General features: G+C 33.3%; 1 protein-coding gene across 4 annotated transcripts in view; it reads left to right on the forward strand.

The window, feature by feature from the left end:
- The window catches only part of LOC125060791 (protein bicaudal C homolog 1), a 29,334-nt gene extending 14,194 nt beyond the window's left edge, over window positions 1–15,140 (forward strand). For all 4 annotated transcript variants that reach the window (XM_047665859.1, XM_047665861.1, XM_047665860.1 and 1 more), the window contains 11 exons: window positions 1,529–1,700; window positions 2,602–2,783; window positions 4,065–4,251; window positions 4,830–4,924; window positions 8,227–8,329; window positions 9,248–9,349; window positions 9,885–10,018; window positions 11,280–11,396; window positions 12,053–12,191; window positions 12,849–12,968; window positions 13,826–15,140. In XM_047665859.1, coding sequence (XP_047521815.1) covers window positions 1,529–1,700; window positions 2,602–2,783; window positions 4,065–4,251; window positions 4,830–4,924; window positions 8,227–8,329; window positions 9,248–9,349; window positions 9,885–10,018; window positions 11,280–11,396; window positions 12,053–12,191; window positions 12,849–12,968; window positions 13,826–13,932 — 1,458 coding nt within the window. In that variant the 3' untranslated portion in view covers window positions 13,933–15,140. The remainder of the gene's footprint in view (window positions 1–1,528; window positions 1,701–2,601; window positions 2,784–4,064; window positions 4,252–4,829; window positions 4,925–8,226; window positions 8,330–9,247; window positions 9,350–9,884; window positions 10,019–11,279; window positions 11,397–12,052; window positions 12,192–12,848; window positions 12,969–13,825) is intronic.
- The last annotated feature ends 2,165 nt before the right edge of the window (window positions 15,141–17,305 follow it).

Here is a 17,305-nt window from a genome sequence, read left to right on the forward strand (position 1 = left end):
AGATCAGATATAACGCTATAACAAAAAATAGGGGTTGATCGTAGAGGCGTGAAAATTAAGGGTTGTATGTATTTTTGTATGTTGTATCAGAAAAAAAAACAAAAAAAATTATCTAAAAATATTTTTTTTTGGTGTGGACACCCCTTATCACTTAAAGGTTTGAAAGATAGATAGTAGCCGATTCTCAGACTTACTGAATATGCATAAATTTCATAAGAATCGGTCGAGCCGTTTCGGAGGAGTATGGGAACGAACATTGTGACACGAGAATTTTATATATAAATTTTCTAAATTCTCGAGCTTCTAAATTTACATTTACTGCCGGTTCTCAAATCAAGGGCTTGGAACATACGAGAAGTGGCATAAATCTCTCCGTCACTCTTTTATTTCACCAAGGTCTTTTACAAAATCTTTGTAACTATTACATCTTGCTCCTCAATACATTTATTTATTTATTTATAAAAGCTTGCCAACGCTCGGCACACTGAAACATTGATAAAACAAAAATAAAATACAAATTTTAATGTGTCAAGCACTTACAGGCAAACATAGCATATTAGAAATAATAAAATTAATTAAGCAAAACAATAATATTATTTAATAAAACATTAAACGAAAATCGCTCTTAAAGTTTGAGGTGAGCAACTATGGATATCCAGATTCAGCTCAATACATGTAAAGTATTTTTTTTTCATTCCCAATTCTACAATTCGTCTACAACACATACAGTATACAGCTTAAAATTTGACCTAAATTTTTAATCTTATACCAAATAAGATAACATCTCTCTCAATGATAACGGATCAGAAAGTCAGTATTCTGTGTAAAATATCAGAATGCGAACGTCTAAATTACAAAATACTCAAGATGGTCAATTTTGGAAATATCGTGATTTGAATGGTAAGAATATTTATAATTTAATCCGACTAGAATCCCTTTCTTAAACCTCACTTGTCGGTACAACAGTACGTCTTCATTAGCTATAAACGAAAAAAACAAGTGCGTGCGTACAAAGTACACATTTCAGAAGTTAAACTTCTTTGTAAATTATTTGTATATCTATATTCGCACTGTTTACACAATGTATACGTGCTAATGATAATATAAATATTAAATATATATAATATATATAAATAAAAAATCTGCATTTACTGCACAAGACGTTATGCGACAGAATTGCCATCTAAAGTTCTAATATGCAACTACTAAAAGAATACATCAACCAATAGCGTGTATTTTTCTCGATCTCCCTTACTCTCTCTCAATCTTTCTCAATATAGCTCTCTCCCACATCTCGCTCCATGGCACTGTGCGTGATGCTATGTTCGCCCTTTCTCACTCTCTCTCAATCAGTCTCAATTGCTCTCTCCCTTTTCTTCTACAAAAACGCTGCACATCTTCGTGACGTTAATATTATTATTATTGCGTTGCATCCGTAAAAAAATTACCCTCATGCGCCTAAAGAAGTTTCACGTCAAAAATACTTAAAAGTACCAAATAATTGTTTTCTGTTTATATTTTCTTACAGGGAAGCCTCCCCCTGGTGGTGATATTCGATGTCCCAGACGATATGTCGCAACGATTCGAAAACGATAACGTCACGGAGCTGATGAATAAGTTCAACGTCTACATCAGTGTGCGCAGGAAGCTCAAGCAAGGGATTGCTTCTATCGTCATCAAGGGAATTGAGAGATGTGCTGGTAAGTAATATTTTTTTACTCAGTATCATAGTACGGCTCTCTTTAACTTAAATACCAGTGTAAATATTTTCGTCATTTATTTATCAACACTTCGTTGTATTACAATATAAAAATTGAACATAATTAAATGAAAAGGAGGGCAACTGGCGGCCTTATCGCTTTCGAGCGATCTCTTCCAGGCAACCACTGTGATAAAAGAAAGAAAAAATGTATTAAATTAGATAAGGTAGTTTATATATACAGTAATATAATCTTATCTACCTTTCGTTAATCTATATTACATATAGTTTAAAAAAAACTAAACAGGAACAAAAAACAAACTAAACTAATAAAGGATACATGAAAAATAAAAACTGAAAAGTGTACGTTATATTATTCTATTAACAATTATTTGAGTGAAACATTATAATTAATATTAATGAAATAATATATTTTAATAATGTAGTGATAAAATAATATAAGAATTGACTTTGATAATACGATTGATAATGTAATGTTATATTTTTTTATTTTATTCCATATAATTATTCTATCTTTACAGTTATTACTAATTCGATAGAACGACACAATATTTTTAATATGAGACTACTTAGTAAAATTCTACCTTTTTAGTGGGGCAGAATATGCGACTAGATGGTATCACCATAATATTTTTGTAGCATATTCTGGCAAATAATGTTATTATAAATTTTGTTATACATGTATTGAGAACTCTCGAACTTTTAAGAAATTCGAGAGACTTTCGGATATCTTATGATACGATATTGATCTATACATTCAATAAACTGTAATAATACTAAAATTTAATAATAAATGATTTAATAAACAAAAAGGCATACTTTAAAATTAGAAAAGAAGCTTCTTGAAGAAATTGTTTAAAGCGCCATCTGTGATCTTCCAGCCGACATCTACGAAGCCCGTCGCGAGCTCCTGGGCAAGCGCGAGGCGTCTCTGAACGCCGAAATCCCGGAGAGCTACAACATCCCGAGTCTGACGAACGTGATGCCCAACTTCCCGCCCTTCAACCCGTTCTCGCCGTCGCACTCCGTCGCTACTAATTCGCCTTGTTCGCCGTTTATGAGGGTAAGCCGTGTTAGAATTCTCAAAAGGTCGGCAACGCACTCGCGAGTCCTCTGACATTGAGAGTGTCCAGTATCACTTAACATCAGATGAGCCTGCTCGTTTGCCCCTTGTTCTATAAAAAAAATTTGTCGTCACTCATGTCGATTTTCGTGTTTGTTTTACTCAATATTTCAATGAGAAACCGTACAAGTAACCCGTACATGTTGGATTATTTCAATTTTTTGGTAAACTTTATGCAATATTAACAATTTCTAAAAGGCCGGCATCACACTCGCGAGCCCTTTAGCATTAAGTGTGCGGTATCACTTAACACCAGATGAGCATTGAGCCTTCTATTCTGTCCGCTTGCTCCCTGTTCTATATAAAAATCGAACGATATTTTTTTAATGTTTTACAGTATATAGTACCAGCATAATTCTTGTGGATACGAGTATTTTGATATGTCATGATCATGATTCATGATCAGGGAGTTATGAACGGCCAAGCTATATTTGTTCTATTCTAGTATGATTTTTTGACTATAGGTATATATAGTATAAAATAAATAAATCAGTGGTGCTACAACCTTTTTAGGTCTGGGCCTCAGATTTCTGTATCAGTTTCATGATCGTTTGTCAATCTAATAGGCAAGTAGGAGATCAGCCTCATCTGCCTGAAACACTTCGACTTTTTAGGTCTAAGGCAAGCCGGTTTTCTCACGATGTTTTCCTTCACCATTCGAGCGAATGTTAAATACGCACATAGAAAGTCCATTGGTGCACAGCCGGGAATCGAACCTACGTGAAAGACGCTGAAGCCACTAGGCCAACACTGCTCTATATATATGTTGAATTTGTTTGAGAATGACATTAGCGTAGTCACGTGACCATTTCCATATAAATTGTAGTTCTTTTATTATTTTGGTCACTATCTGTTTACCGTATTTTCGAATCGCAAGAGCAACTTAGGGCAGTGGTATCATAGTGACTTAAGAGCGTGACTCTCCTCTCTGAAGACCTAGGTTCGATTCCCGGTTGTGCCAATGAATTTTCTATTTAAGACTTGCTCGTACTGTGAAGGAAAACGTCGTGAGGAAACCGGGATGTCACAAATAAAAAATAAAAAAGTGGCTGCCAGAAGTAAAATTTAATGGCATAACCACCAAAAAAGCATGGCGGTCCCCATGTCTGGTGTTCTCCTACCGTTTCCCTTAAATAGTTTACTACTATGTAATATAACAAAAACCTTAGCCACAGCAACGCTTGGCCGGTCTGCTAGTAGTTATATATTTCGTTATTCCAGGATCTGTCATCCTACGGCAGTCCGATGTACGGGCAGCACCCACCCACGCCCGGCGGGTTCCCGGCACCCATGTCTCCAGCTATCCAGGTGTACGGCAACTGGCTCATCCCGTCCCCGCAGCCCACCACCAGCCAGTTCCATTACCCCATGCCGAGCCCCTCTGCGCCTTACCAGGGACCTTGGAACTGTAAGACTGTTTTTACATTTGTGGGGCATTTTTAATTTGGGTGGCATTGTATGTTTTGTAGATTATGTATTTTAATCAGCCTTGCGATTCTGTAAGGGAGCGTTCAAGTATTACGTAACGAATTTGGGGGGGGGGGGTTTCCTTTTGTAAACCGTTACGATGCGGGGCGGGAATTGAATTATGCGTTATTGTTAATATTATTTTCGACTTTCCAGTACTTTACACCACATAATGGTAACTAGGTATAAAGAGTCACTAGGTGGTCACGAAACGTTTTACTATACTTGGGTACAGAAAAACGTTACGGCGCGTTACATGGGGGGGTGGGGGTCAATAATCTCCAAAAATTTCGTGACGTAATACTTGAACGCTCTCTACGTTGTGAAATCGCTGTGAGAGTTCGCAAAGCTGATCGTCCCAGTGGGGTGTGGGGCATATAATATATTTTTTATTTTATTTTAGGAAAACGCAACTTTTAATTTATAACCTAACAATTTTCATAATTTTTTATCCAAAATCGAACCTACCACCTATGTCCGTAAGCTTTATATACTTTAAAAATGAAATATTTAAATCAGCGATATCCGGAAACGGCGAGAGCAACGTTTCCAGTACCAGCATGATGCAGCAGTATCCTGGAAGCTCCCACCCACCCAACTGTGAGAGCAGACCGGTAAGTCCTAACTAAAATCGTCTTCATATACATGTAAACCAGAATTACGTGGATATCTTAAAAACCACTGAACCGATTTTGATGAAATGTTGACTGTCTAAACAAGGGCGTCGTCAGGCCTCCCTGGCGAAATCCTTACGAAGAGATCTGTGATTTACGTTTAGGACTATTGATTTTTGATTTGATTTCGTAAAACCATACATAGCCGTTCGCCGTTCCAAGATTTTTATAATTAAAAAAAAAATATTGAACATAAATGTGATTTTCGTGATCGATAACCTCTTTTTTTAAAAAATTTTTTAACTGCTTTCAAAAAAGGAGGATTCATTTCGAACTATTCAAACGTGGAAGAGTTTTAGATTTAGACCATAAGTGTTGCTAAATTATAAAGTTAAGTTAAGATAAAGTTATAATTATGACATTTTGATAATTAATATGACATTTGCCTATTAATTTACAAGAATATGGTACAAAAATTTTATGGTGGTTATTGTACCAATATGTATATTGATATAGTTCGCATATTCTTCCACACACAATGGCGTGCGTTGTCTTAAAAAGAATTTTACATAGTTGATGAACGATTAATTTATTATCATTATAACTAAAATGTTCCTTTGTCGTGTCTCTTCGTTTCCGAAGTGCGCGGGCGCATATTTGCTTCTATATATAACCGGGGGAACGCGCCTATAAAAGCCCCGCGGAACATTCGCGCTCCTCAAATGCTTAGACATTGTTCATGATCTCATTAACGAATATCGAAAACGAATAAACGAAGTCATTTTCCACGTGATGGGTGAGTGCTGAAGTACTAATTAATTATTTTTATATTAATGTATTTTAAATTGTCTCACGGAAGAGATTTGCTTAATTAGAAAATCGAGTATTTCTTATTTAAATTTTTTTATTAATAAATTTCCCAATTAATTCAGATATTTTCTTAAATATATTACTATTCGTAATGTGTATTCTAGGCGAGTGGCGCATATCACTTTCTTCAAATCTTACATTAATAATTTATAATTATTCCATTGGAAGTATTTTCCCTTATTCTAAAATATTATTTTTTACGTTGTGTCAATATCGTGGCTTATTTGATATAACTTTTGATATGTGATCATATGATATATATATAATAATTTAAAAAATATATTTTTTTGTTTCTTATAAAATCGTTCAACAACGATAAACAATGCAATGTTTAAACGCCTCTATTTATAAATAATTTTATTGATTGATAAAAGTCAAAGTCAAAACATTTATTTTAATTAGGCCTATTTAAAAGGCACTTTTGAAAGTCAATTAAAAGTTAAAAATATTTAAAAAAAATTACTACTTTCCCATCCTGTAGTTTCAAAAGGGGACGTATGGGCAAGAAACTCCATACTTACTCTTTTAAAATAGTTTTTACAATATATTGTACATACTTGATATATGTGAAGACCACGTACTTACCTAGAACAAAAAAAACTAATATACTAAAATAAAATAGACACATGGTGTTTTAAAAAACAATGCAGCCCTGCGATTCTGTAACTCACTTTTCGAACTCACACAGCGGTTTTCGCATCGGCGGTCGCTCTCAAATCAGTCGTGAAGCAGTCAATTTATGATTTGGCATTCTAATAAGGTGGGAGCTTATAGTTTATTGTTTATCAGAATGCCAAATCATAAATTGACTGCTTCACGACTGATTTGAGAGCGACCGCCGATGCGAAAACCGCTGTGTGAGTTCGAAAAGTGAGTTACAGAATCGCAGGGCAGATACTATATTATTATGTTGATACATGGTGCTCACATACTTACAAATATTGTAACTATGGATTTTAACTTATCTATATAAAACGTTCCACAACACTTACATTAACTAAAGTGAGATTATACTCGTGACATTCCGCAGCGTGGGTGTATTTATATCGCAACGGGTGATATTTTAGAAATCTAGAACATACTGAAATATTTGAAATTTCCATTCAAGTTTAATTTCCGTTCGCATATTAGATCGCGAACTTCGAACCTTGATATGATTTCTTTACTAAGCCTACCGTTTTAGTAGCTACATACCGATATGGAACGTTTTGCCATGCCACACTATAAAGACTGTTCCCTTTTCCGGAATAATAACTGGTTTTTAGGTTTTTCCATGCAACTTTTATTTACATAAAAACCTTCCTCAGAGTTCAAGGTATAAAAGAAATACTCGAATGGGTCCAGCCGTCTTTGATTCATTTTTATTTGTACAGATTCACCATTTGTATTAAAATATATAATGTTATGCTATAAAAGATTTGTATTTTGGTTTTATTATATATTGAAACGTATCTAAGAAATGTTTAAGATATTTTTATTATAATTCTATAGTATTATAAAAATAGCTTGCTAATGATGAACAAATGATGAGGTTAACAGCAAGAAAACGTGTCCGCCACATGTGTCGCGGTATATGTTCATATTTAAATTAGGTTTTTGTAGATAATTATTTATGTATTTTGGCAAAATAAAGCACTCTTACCACGATTCTACAATTTTGATTTTCATTTCTATATCCATAATTTATTTGGATTAATTAAAAGAAATTAATAAAAAGGCTTTAGCTTTTTTTTAAATTGCTACACTTTTTCATAACGTTATTCTTTATTTCATAAGAAACATTGTCATTAAACAATAATCTATTTTGACCGCGAATAGTCCTTTTTTTATTTACTGTATTTATTTATTATAGTATATTATTTTAACAATAACGTACGCGGTTTTTAAAGATAAATAATGTTGCAATGAGCTCCATTATACTTTAACAGTCAGGCAATTCGTCTTAAGGTCCTTCAAAAAAAGAGCGTACCAATTCTTAAAAGGCCGGCGACGCGCTTGCGAGCCTTCTGTGTTTCGTCCATGGGCGGCAGTTAAGAATTTCGACGATATACTTTCTTCACTTTTATATTATACATGTAAGGAAAACATATATTTTCCTATACAAACTCTTTTTATATTTTATTTTTCTTCTTTGCCGTCTGATCGACGATGTTTAATTTGTTACTTGACATAATAGATGTAAGATGTTTTAATTTTTTTTCATTATATTATTTTACTTTATAAAACCTAAAATATAGGCTTTAAATGTTGTTTCTTAGGTATTCACAGAGAAACGCAGTTGCGCCTTAATTATTCCCAGTACTCGTATAAGCGATTGATACCATAGCATATGTACAAAAAAAAGTTTATTATATATGTTATTAAAATAAAATATAAAAAGAGTTTGTATAGGAAAATATGTTTTCTTTACATATATTTTTGTATTTTTCTAGATATCTCTAACTCAGCTGCTGAACAGCAGTTCCGCCTGCAGCAGCGGATACCAGAGCAACTTCACCGGCAGCTCCGTCTCCATAGATGCGCAGAATATCTCCGGTATGTCTTTTTTTAAATTATCTTATATCTCCAAATCCACGGATCTAGGTTTATGCAGTTGGAAAACATATGTGGACGGTCAGGCATAGGTGGATCAACTTGCCTTGTAATAAAATGGTCGTGGAAATGTGTCTGCCCCATGTCCCATTGCAGGATTAGAGAGAGATAGGTATTTTGGTCAGATTTCCTTCAATTTAGATCTCTCTACGTGCGACTCTCACCCCTAGGGTCATGGGTTCGATGAATGCCTTAGACCCGACGTCGAGGGCGTGTTGATCATCTGCTTGCCTATAAGAAATGACCATGACCATACAGAAATCTGAGGCCCAGACCTAAAAAGCTTGTTTATACCAATGGCGAAATTACAGATTTGTATCATATATATGATACAAAATTGTATCATGTATATAAAAAAATATACATACGTATATATTAAAATTATTATAATTTTGTCGATTCGGTACTTTTACAGTTTATCTCTGTGTCTAGAGTTACTGATTTATTTTCTATGCAAATATAGAAATTCATAAAAAAATAAATAAAACCTTTCTTCGTTAGGAATAATATATAAATATGATTGTGACAAAATCCATCTACCCCACACTGTTTAAAACATTTTTTTTTTTAAAAAATCAGTATTAGTATTACAAATACGCGTGAATGTATGAGTATTTAAATGAGTGTGTGTGTGTATGTATTTGAGAGTGTAATATGCGTGCGCTGTGTCTGTGTTAGTTTTTGGAACCTCAGAGTCAAAATGGATTTTTTTAGTACGTCAATATAGAACGTACTTCTATCATTTTACGGGCTGTCATACATTATTGTTTATATAAGACGAGATTGATATACGAATCAGATATAGCCGATAATCGAAGGCACCAATGCTGTCCACCATTAAGTCATAAACATTTGATTCAGCCGGGGCTGAGAACAGCGTGGTGTCTCCTTCGGTGTCTCCCATCAGCAAGTCAGCGGTCAGCCCGGCCCAGTCTTCAGAAAATGATCGCTCACAGCAACAAGGTAATCAGTGCTTTTGTGGATTAAAATAGTAATTTCTACTCAATTGCGCACTAAAGCACGCTTTCGTCTCTTTCTGTCAAATTGTTTACGCTGTGATGAAAAGAGATACTTAGATTTCAATCAAAGCATTGTATATCCTTTGTTTCTCGCGAGTGGTTAATATACAGAAAAATATATTATCCTCTATTACTTAAAGCCCCCAGGTGGCCCTGGAACAGTACATTTTGGTCCTTCGAGCCGGATTACCCGGATAGACGGATTTAACTTTTTTTATTTTAGTATATAATTAAACGGGCAAAATAGTTTATTATTGGATTATATGAAAAATGATTTCTACATTTTAAGCAAATCATTTTTACCCCCTTTTTTCAATCATACAAAGGAAATGTTTTTAAAGTTCAAATATTTTAAAACCTCCTTTGATTAATATATAGTTCTATCAATACTGTCAAATAGCCAAAAAAGACTGTCAAAAGCTATCAAAAACAAGAAATATGTGTCAGAACTTCCAAAATTCCAATTTGATTCATGATAGAGCTAGCGAACCTCATACTGGAGCTGAAGAACAGCGACCGTCGTGCTCCAGGATGCGAGAAGAAGACTTTGGAGACCATAAAACAGCTTTCACCCCTCTCCGAGTACCGGAAACTGCAGCAGGAGGCTAATAAGGTGAAGTTAATGTGAAAATTATTTTCATAATTCAACTCCTATGAGCAAACATTTTATATATTTTATACTAGCTGACCCGGCTAACTTCGTTCGTTCCGCCTTAATAATAATATCGTTGTTACTTAGTTAAACTTATTTTAGGATTTCATTAAAGTGATAACTTTTTTTGCAAATAGAGAAATGTTTTATTGCTCGCCATTGCAAAATAAGAATGGCAGTTTTACACATTAGGCCTCTTCTCTCTATCGCCAATATTGCGATACTGCATGTAAAAGCACTTTCTGCTTTACAACATTTTTTGATGAGGTAACACATGTTTTCGCCTCAACATCAAAGCCTGGTTATGCATCTCCTCATTTACCTCAAGTTCGGAATTTCTTGAAGTGACACGAATTCGACGTAAAATGATGCGTAGTTTTGTCAACAAATGTCACCTCATGCCGTGTGCATTCGTAAAATTAATTAATTTATTTATTGTTATTCGATAACTTATCCGATATTTTATTACTTATTCTGCTATTCGGAGTGGAGAAAAATCCATAAAAAAAGACATAACTAACATCGGTCCAGCCGATCTCGAGTTATAAGTGTTGTAACAAACACGACTTTCTTTTATATATATAGATATAGATAATCTCATTCGGTAATATTGTAATTATGAAATGAAATACAGACTTTTATTGGCATATTTTATCAACATTCTTCTTTAAGGAAATTAAAAAATTAAATTAAAGCATTATTCTCCTAACAAAACAATTTTTTAATTATTAAACGCTCGTGTAATCTTATTTTGAAACTACACTCATGTTTTACTACCCTTATATAACAGTTGCATAAACTACTTACTATTTAGATTATAACAATAAAAAGTAATAAACCGACGAATTAACGGTCAACTCTAATCCTAGGTTTATACATATGTATATTTATTATTTACTAAACTATATATCAAAAAGTAGTGAACCTGAGCTGACTTACTGATTATAACCGATTTAAACTGACGAATTAACTAAAAATACACTTTGGAAATTTAGTAAACTTGTTGAGAAGTCTATATATTATAATCTTATTTTAATACAATAGCTTATTGCTTTAATATAATAGCAAACTCCTATTTAGAGTCGGTCAAACCTATTCAATATGATGAAAATTTGAGCACTCTACCAATTAACAAATGACGTGATCACCTAATCTGAAAGCACACACAAAATTTACCTTAAATAAGTCAACAAACGGATGTTTTATAACCTATTTGTAACAGGCAATGCGCGAAAATGTAGGCAGCGGGTATCGCGTACCCACGACGAGATGGTCCGGGCATTATTTCAGCAACACTATGCCCGCTTCGAACGCCGAACCAGAGAGCTCTCATAGCACTGTAAGTTTATTTATTTACTAGCTGCCCCCGCGAACTTCGTTTCTCCGTAATGTGATTTTACTTAGCCTACCTTTAAGTACATACCAACTTGGAACATTTTGCTATGCTACCCCAGAGACTGTTAGATTTTCCGGAATGAAAACTTTTTAGGTTTTTCTGTGAATTTTTCTCTATATAAACCTCAGAGTTCAAGTCGTAAGATTTTAATAAACAAATAAAATATAGGGGTTGATCGTAGAGGGGTGACAATTAAGGGTTATTTTTGTATGTTGTATCAGAAAAACAAAAAGTTTTTTCAAAAAATAATAATTTTGGGGTACCCGGTAACATCAGGGGAATAAAAAATAGATAGTAGCCGATTCTCAAACTTACTGAAAATGTATCAAAAATTTCAATAGAATCGGTCAAGCCGTTTCGGGAGGAGTATGGGAACGAACAGCGGCGGTCGCGCTCAAATCAGTCGTAAAGCAGTCATTTTACAATAAACTACAACCTCTCCCTTCTTATCAGAATGCCAAATCGTAAAATGACTGCTTCACGACTGATTTGAGCGCGACCGCCGGTGCGAAAACCGCTGTGAGAGTTCGAAAAGTGAGTAACAGACTCGCAAAGCTGTTATAAGAGGCTTCGAAACCTTAAGAGACTACTTCTTTTAGCCCGACAAACAGCACAACGTTTTGGATCTATCGCGACTGAAAATAGCTGATAATTGCGCCACCCCACCCAAGACCAAGCCGTGCCGATACCAGCAGCTCTACGACATGCTGCAAGACATTGGCCTGCAGAAGTATATCGGTAAGTAGTTTAAATTAATTTAGTTGAATACTAATAAATTTCATTTATTTTACTAGCTAATGGCATTTGACATTTCAGATAAATGTTAGAGATAAATGTGTATACAACATGGCTTTAAGTTATGGAGTACAAACTTGTTAATAATTTATAATTAAACAGTGTAAACACTTTATATAACGAATTTCAAGGGACCTTACATTTTTATTCGTTATAGAAAGGTGACGTTATAGGGAGGGAATAATTATTATGTATGGTTTAACGAAATAAATTTAATAATAATTTCATTTCTGCGTTACAGAGAGTGTTTTGTAATAACGAATGATGTTATAAAGAGTTTACACTGTATATTAGTTCTAGGACACATTTTTTTAGTTCAATAAAAATAACTTTCTATTAAAAAATAGGGGTAAATCGTAGAGGGGTTAATTTAGGGGTTGTATGTATTTTTGTATGCTGTATAATAAAATAATAATGTAAAAAATAAAATTTGGGGTGGACACCCCTTATCACTTAGGGGTTTGAAAGATAATAGCTAATTCTCAGACTTACTGAATATGTATAAAAAAATTCATAACAATCGATAGAGCCGTTTCGGAGGAGTATGGGAACGAACATTGTGACACGAGAATGATATATATAAGATGTTTTATTTTTTAGATTTGTTTAAAACCCACGAGTTGGATATGTCCACATTTGCTTCACTGAACGACGCGGATTTGATTGAGATCGGAGTGACTGCCTTCGGCGCTCGCAGGAAGATGCTGCTAACCATTGCAAGTTAGTGAACCTTTTATCATAATACTTAATTATTTTAATTATAAATATCACCTTGAATCCGCCATAGCTTACTTCTAATTCAAAGAAATATTCAATAGACAAGACCATCTTTAATAATAATAATAAGCCGCATCTTATTTACATATACACAGTAGATTGGTTCCGCGTTATAAGAAACGCGTTGTAGGAGTATTCTCGTTATGTACAATTTAAATTTTCTCGTTACCGGGGATTTAAGAAAAAACAATGTTGTGAAAGTAATGTGTTACAAATGTCACAGTACAGAAATATAACGTGTGCAATACCCGTGTTGCAGTGGCGTAACTATACCATCTGGGGCCCGTGGCAAATTCTTTTGATGGGGCCCTATCAGTAAAAATCGTCACGTTGTATTCAGATTAATTTTAATAAACTTTGAGATTTTCAGCGTACTCAATTATACGTTGTATATGTCCCACTAATGGCCATAGGCCTCTTCTCTTAGGCGAAAGGAAATAGTCTATAGTCCCCACGCTAGCCCAATGCGTATTGGGGGCCTCACATTCATGATTCATCTATAGAACATAATATCTCTTGGGCAGGGGCCCTCATGGGTCAGGGCCCATTTTGCCAGCCCTGTCACCATATTGTTACGCCACTGTTTGAGGGCATTTCCCAATCTAAAACAAAGAAAACATTTCAGATTGTTTCGCAACCAAAATAAATCTAAACCATAAAATAAAAATTAAAGGAAAAAAGGAAATAATCCAATTTTATATATCACATAAGACACAATTGTGTGTCCTTTTGTCCCTACCCTCATCCTATTAAAATCAATTATTTTTAGCGTGAATTAAAGTATGTAAATTTTGTTTCAGAGCTGCAAAAACAAGCGAGTGCATCCGGTAGCGTAACTCCCAATCGCAACCTAATCAATTCCCCTCCTCAGTACAATACAAACGCTATTTCCAAGGACAACTGGTAAAATCGGATCCAAAACGCTTATGAGACTTATGAGCTGGTTTCATATTTATTCTGTGACCTTTAAATACATAGACTACCTAAAGCAAGACTAAAATGTCCCATAAGCGTTTATATATAAGTATTTCTCTATCGTCCAGAAGCCGTATCGGAAACCATTCAATTACGAATCCGATACCACTGCTGAACGAATAGCGATCCGTCGATCTCAATCCCGGTTCCATTCGTATGTATGGAATTTGAATTTGAAAATGGAATCGGGCCTCAATGCTCAAGACTGATGAAATGGAGTATTTGACAGTTTAATCTATGGCCGTGTAACTGTCGTGATTGTAGTCTATGATTGTTGTTATTTTATAGAATTTTTAATCGTAGCTCTAAGAGCGCATTAGACGTGTATTAGTCTCGAATAGACAATAATTGTTGAAGTAAATACGGGCCTTGGGCCATAGAGTTAAGTAGTTTAAGTTTTTAATAGCATGTTTTATCTTTTGATTATGATTTTTTTTCTTTAGTTCATCTGCGACAATTGTAATCACGTTTTTAAACTTTGATTATACACCAACGTCGAATTACAGCCAATCAGCTCTTTTGATTACATATTGAATTCAAATATGTTTCATCTAAAGGACAGGAAACGTTATTTTTAGGAGTGAATATTTCGAGACTATTTTTTGGCCATATTCTCACAATCGAGAGATTTTACGATATATTTGCTCTTAAAAATAACAAATTGATGGCGAATCAATGACATTTGGTAATCATACGTCACCTTTGGATTAAATCACATGACCACCGAGAATTCCGGCTTCTTTTTCTTTGAGCCGTATTTTAATCAGATAACATATTTTTTAGTTGTAAGTGCATTTTTGATTTTAACAACGTTTAACATACTAATCTAATCAAAGTATTATAGTAATGTTTTGGCGCATAATATTTGCGTTCATTTAATTATTTCTTTTAATACCACGATATTATGCGACATTCCATTTACTTTTTTATTTTTAAGTTCACATTTTAATCATGAGCTTTTCCTCCATTTTAACAACTGATTATGCAATGGTTTAAATGATTATGATATCAACGAACAATTTTGAATTATTTCGTCGCTGGTTGATTGGAAATGATTTGAAATGGCAGTTGTTTTGTAAGTTTCTTTTGTTTTTTTGAAAGTTTTGCTTGAATAAATTATCCATTAAATTTTGAGGTATATAATGCTAGTTTTATTTACATCGTTATCCCACATTGTAGTGTTAAAATGTAGTACACAATATACATTTAAAAAGTATTACTATTATTTAGTACAAGAAGGTGACCTCTAGGGAAAAGGAACTCTTTCCAGTCACCAGAAAGCCTTTCCACCTTGTTACCCTATCTATCATTGCTCATGCCAGCGATGTAATATAATATATCGGACTTGTCTAGTGCCTAGTCATTGGCACAATACTTGGTTAATATTGAATAAGAATTATTATTGTGATTTCTGAGGAATCCATTAATTAAAAGTAAAGACACCATAATAACATTATTTTCTTTAAGACAATAATTACAAGTCAAATAACAGTTAACAATAACTCTGTTTTTAAATTTTGTTTGTCGATTTGTCAACATCACCTACAACTGTCAAACAGAGCCATAAAGTGGAAAAAAAAAACTGTCAATTATGAAGTTTTATTGTGAGCTGTCATAGTCACGCCGAAATACGAATGTCCTTTGAGAAATTTCGTAATATTTTGTGAATTGTGATCATTACTAAGCAGAGAAGTCTTTAAAATTAATAAGAATGGGTAATGCTAGTGCAAAATCAGCAGAGATTCCGGAGCTACCGGCACCAGCTAATGTTGAAAAACCAAAGCTAAAACCATGCTGCGCTTGTCCTGAAACAAAAAGAGCAAGAGATGCCTGGTAAGGTTATTATTAGTTGGACGAAATCCTTATGTAATTTGTATGGACTATGCATCATATGATCTGTTATAATAGTTAGCCCTATAGCATTGTTCTTGTTAAGTACAAAATCTAAGCTTATAGGTAATTTTTTATTATGTTTTTAACTTGGACATTACTTCCAACAATTTTTAAATGAGGTTGTTTAAAAAAATTTATATACAACGAGCATATATTTATATAGATTTTAGTTATGAATTTATTCCTTTTAAAAGACTTCAACTACAAAAAGCAATGTTTTGATTAATGATCAATAATATGAAAATAAATTTAGTATTTCTGTATTATGAAATAATATAAATTATATTTTTAGCATAATTGAAAAAGGCGAAGAAGAATGTGGGTCACTAATTGAAGAACACAAAGCTTGCATGAGGAAAATGGGATTTAACATCTAGGTCTTTCAATAGACCATAATATTTACTACTTGTTTATAGTATAATGCTTCATGGTATGATACTTAAATTCTATAAATGGAATATCCTAGGGTTAGATTTAGACTTGAGACTTAGCATGACTATAACTTTCCTATGTTAAAATGTTATATGCATTCCACGTACGGGAGCCATATTTTGTGCTAAGTGCTAGTCATACCCTTAGACTTTTGTTATGAAGAGAGGTATCAAATAAGCAATAAACATATTGACAATCTCCTCTTTTGTGTATACTAATTTATAAATATTTCTAAACTAAGAGTGAAATAGAAAAGGCCATATATTTCATTTGTTGTAGCGTTTCAAGTTATTTGAAATGTGAAAGTAATCTATTCTTTATTTGGTAACATCTAAAATTTAAAAACCTTATTTATTAGGCCAAAGAATTTTTTTTAATTATAATGTAATGTAGTTTTAGAATAGTTAAGTTTTTTTCATATAGACTAATATGATCTATGTGAATTGTGATTTGCACTTATTTATTTTGTTGTATTTTATGTAAATAAAAAGTTAGTTTCTTATAAACATTTTTCATTTTCTAAAAAATCTTAAGTAAAAAGAAGTCATCCTAATGAGTAAATAAGCAAATTAGTGAAGATATATATGTATATATATATTACAGAGAGAGTTATATATACATATATATATATATTTTTTTTAAACACATTTCACACCAATTGACTTAGTCCCATGCTAAGCTAGTGAAGCTTGTGTTATGGGTACTAGGCAACGGATATACATACATATTTTAACTAAAATAACTTTGCATTCTTGTAATAAAATGTAAGCCATACATAATTACCTTGTTTTTATCAATTTACTCAATGATAGTAGAAGTATATAATATATACATAAGTCCTTTATTCTGTATTTTGTGGCAAAAAACTGGCCATATTAAAATTAGTTAAATAAAGCTTACCATTTTTACAAGTTCATCAAAACTATTACATAATTTTAAAAAGTTAACTAGTATTAAGTGAACTTGGTAACAATAAAAAT

The sequence above is a fragment of the Pieris napi genome, chromosome 22 (genome assembly GCF_905475465.1).
Source record: "Pieris napi chromosome 22, ilPieNapi1.2, whole genome shotgun sequence".
NCBI lineage: Eukaryota > Metazoa > Arthropoda > Insecta > Lepidoptera > Pieridae > Pieris > Pieris napi.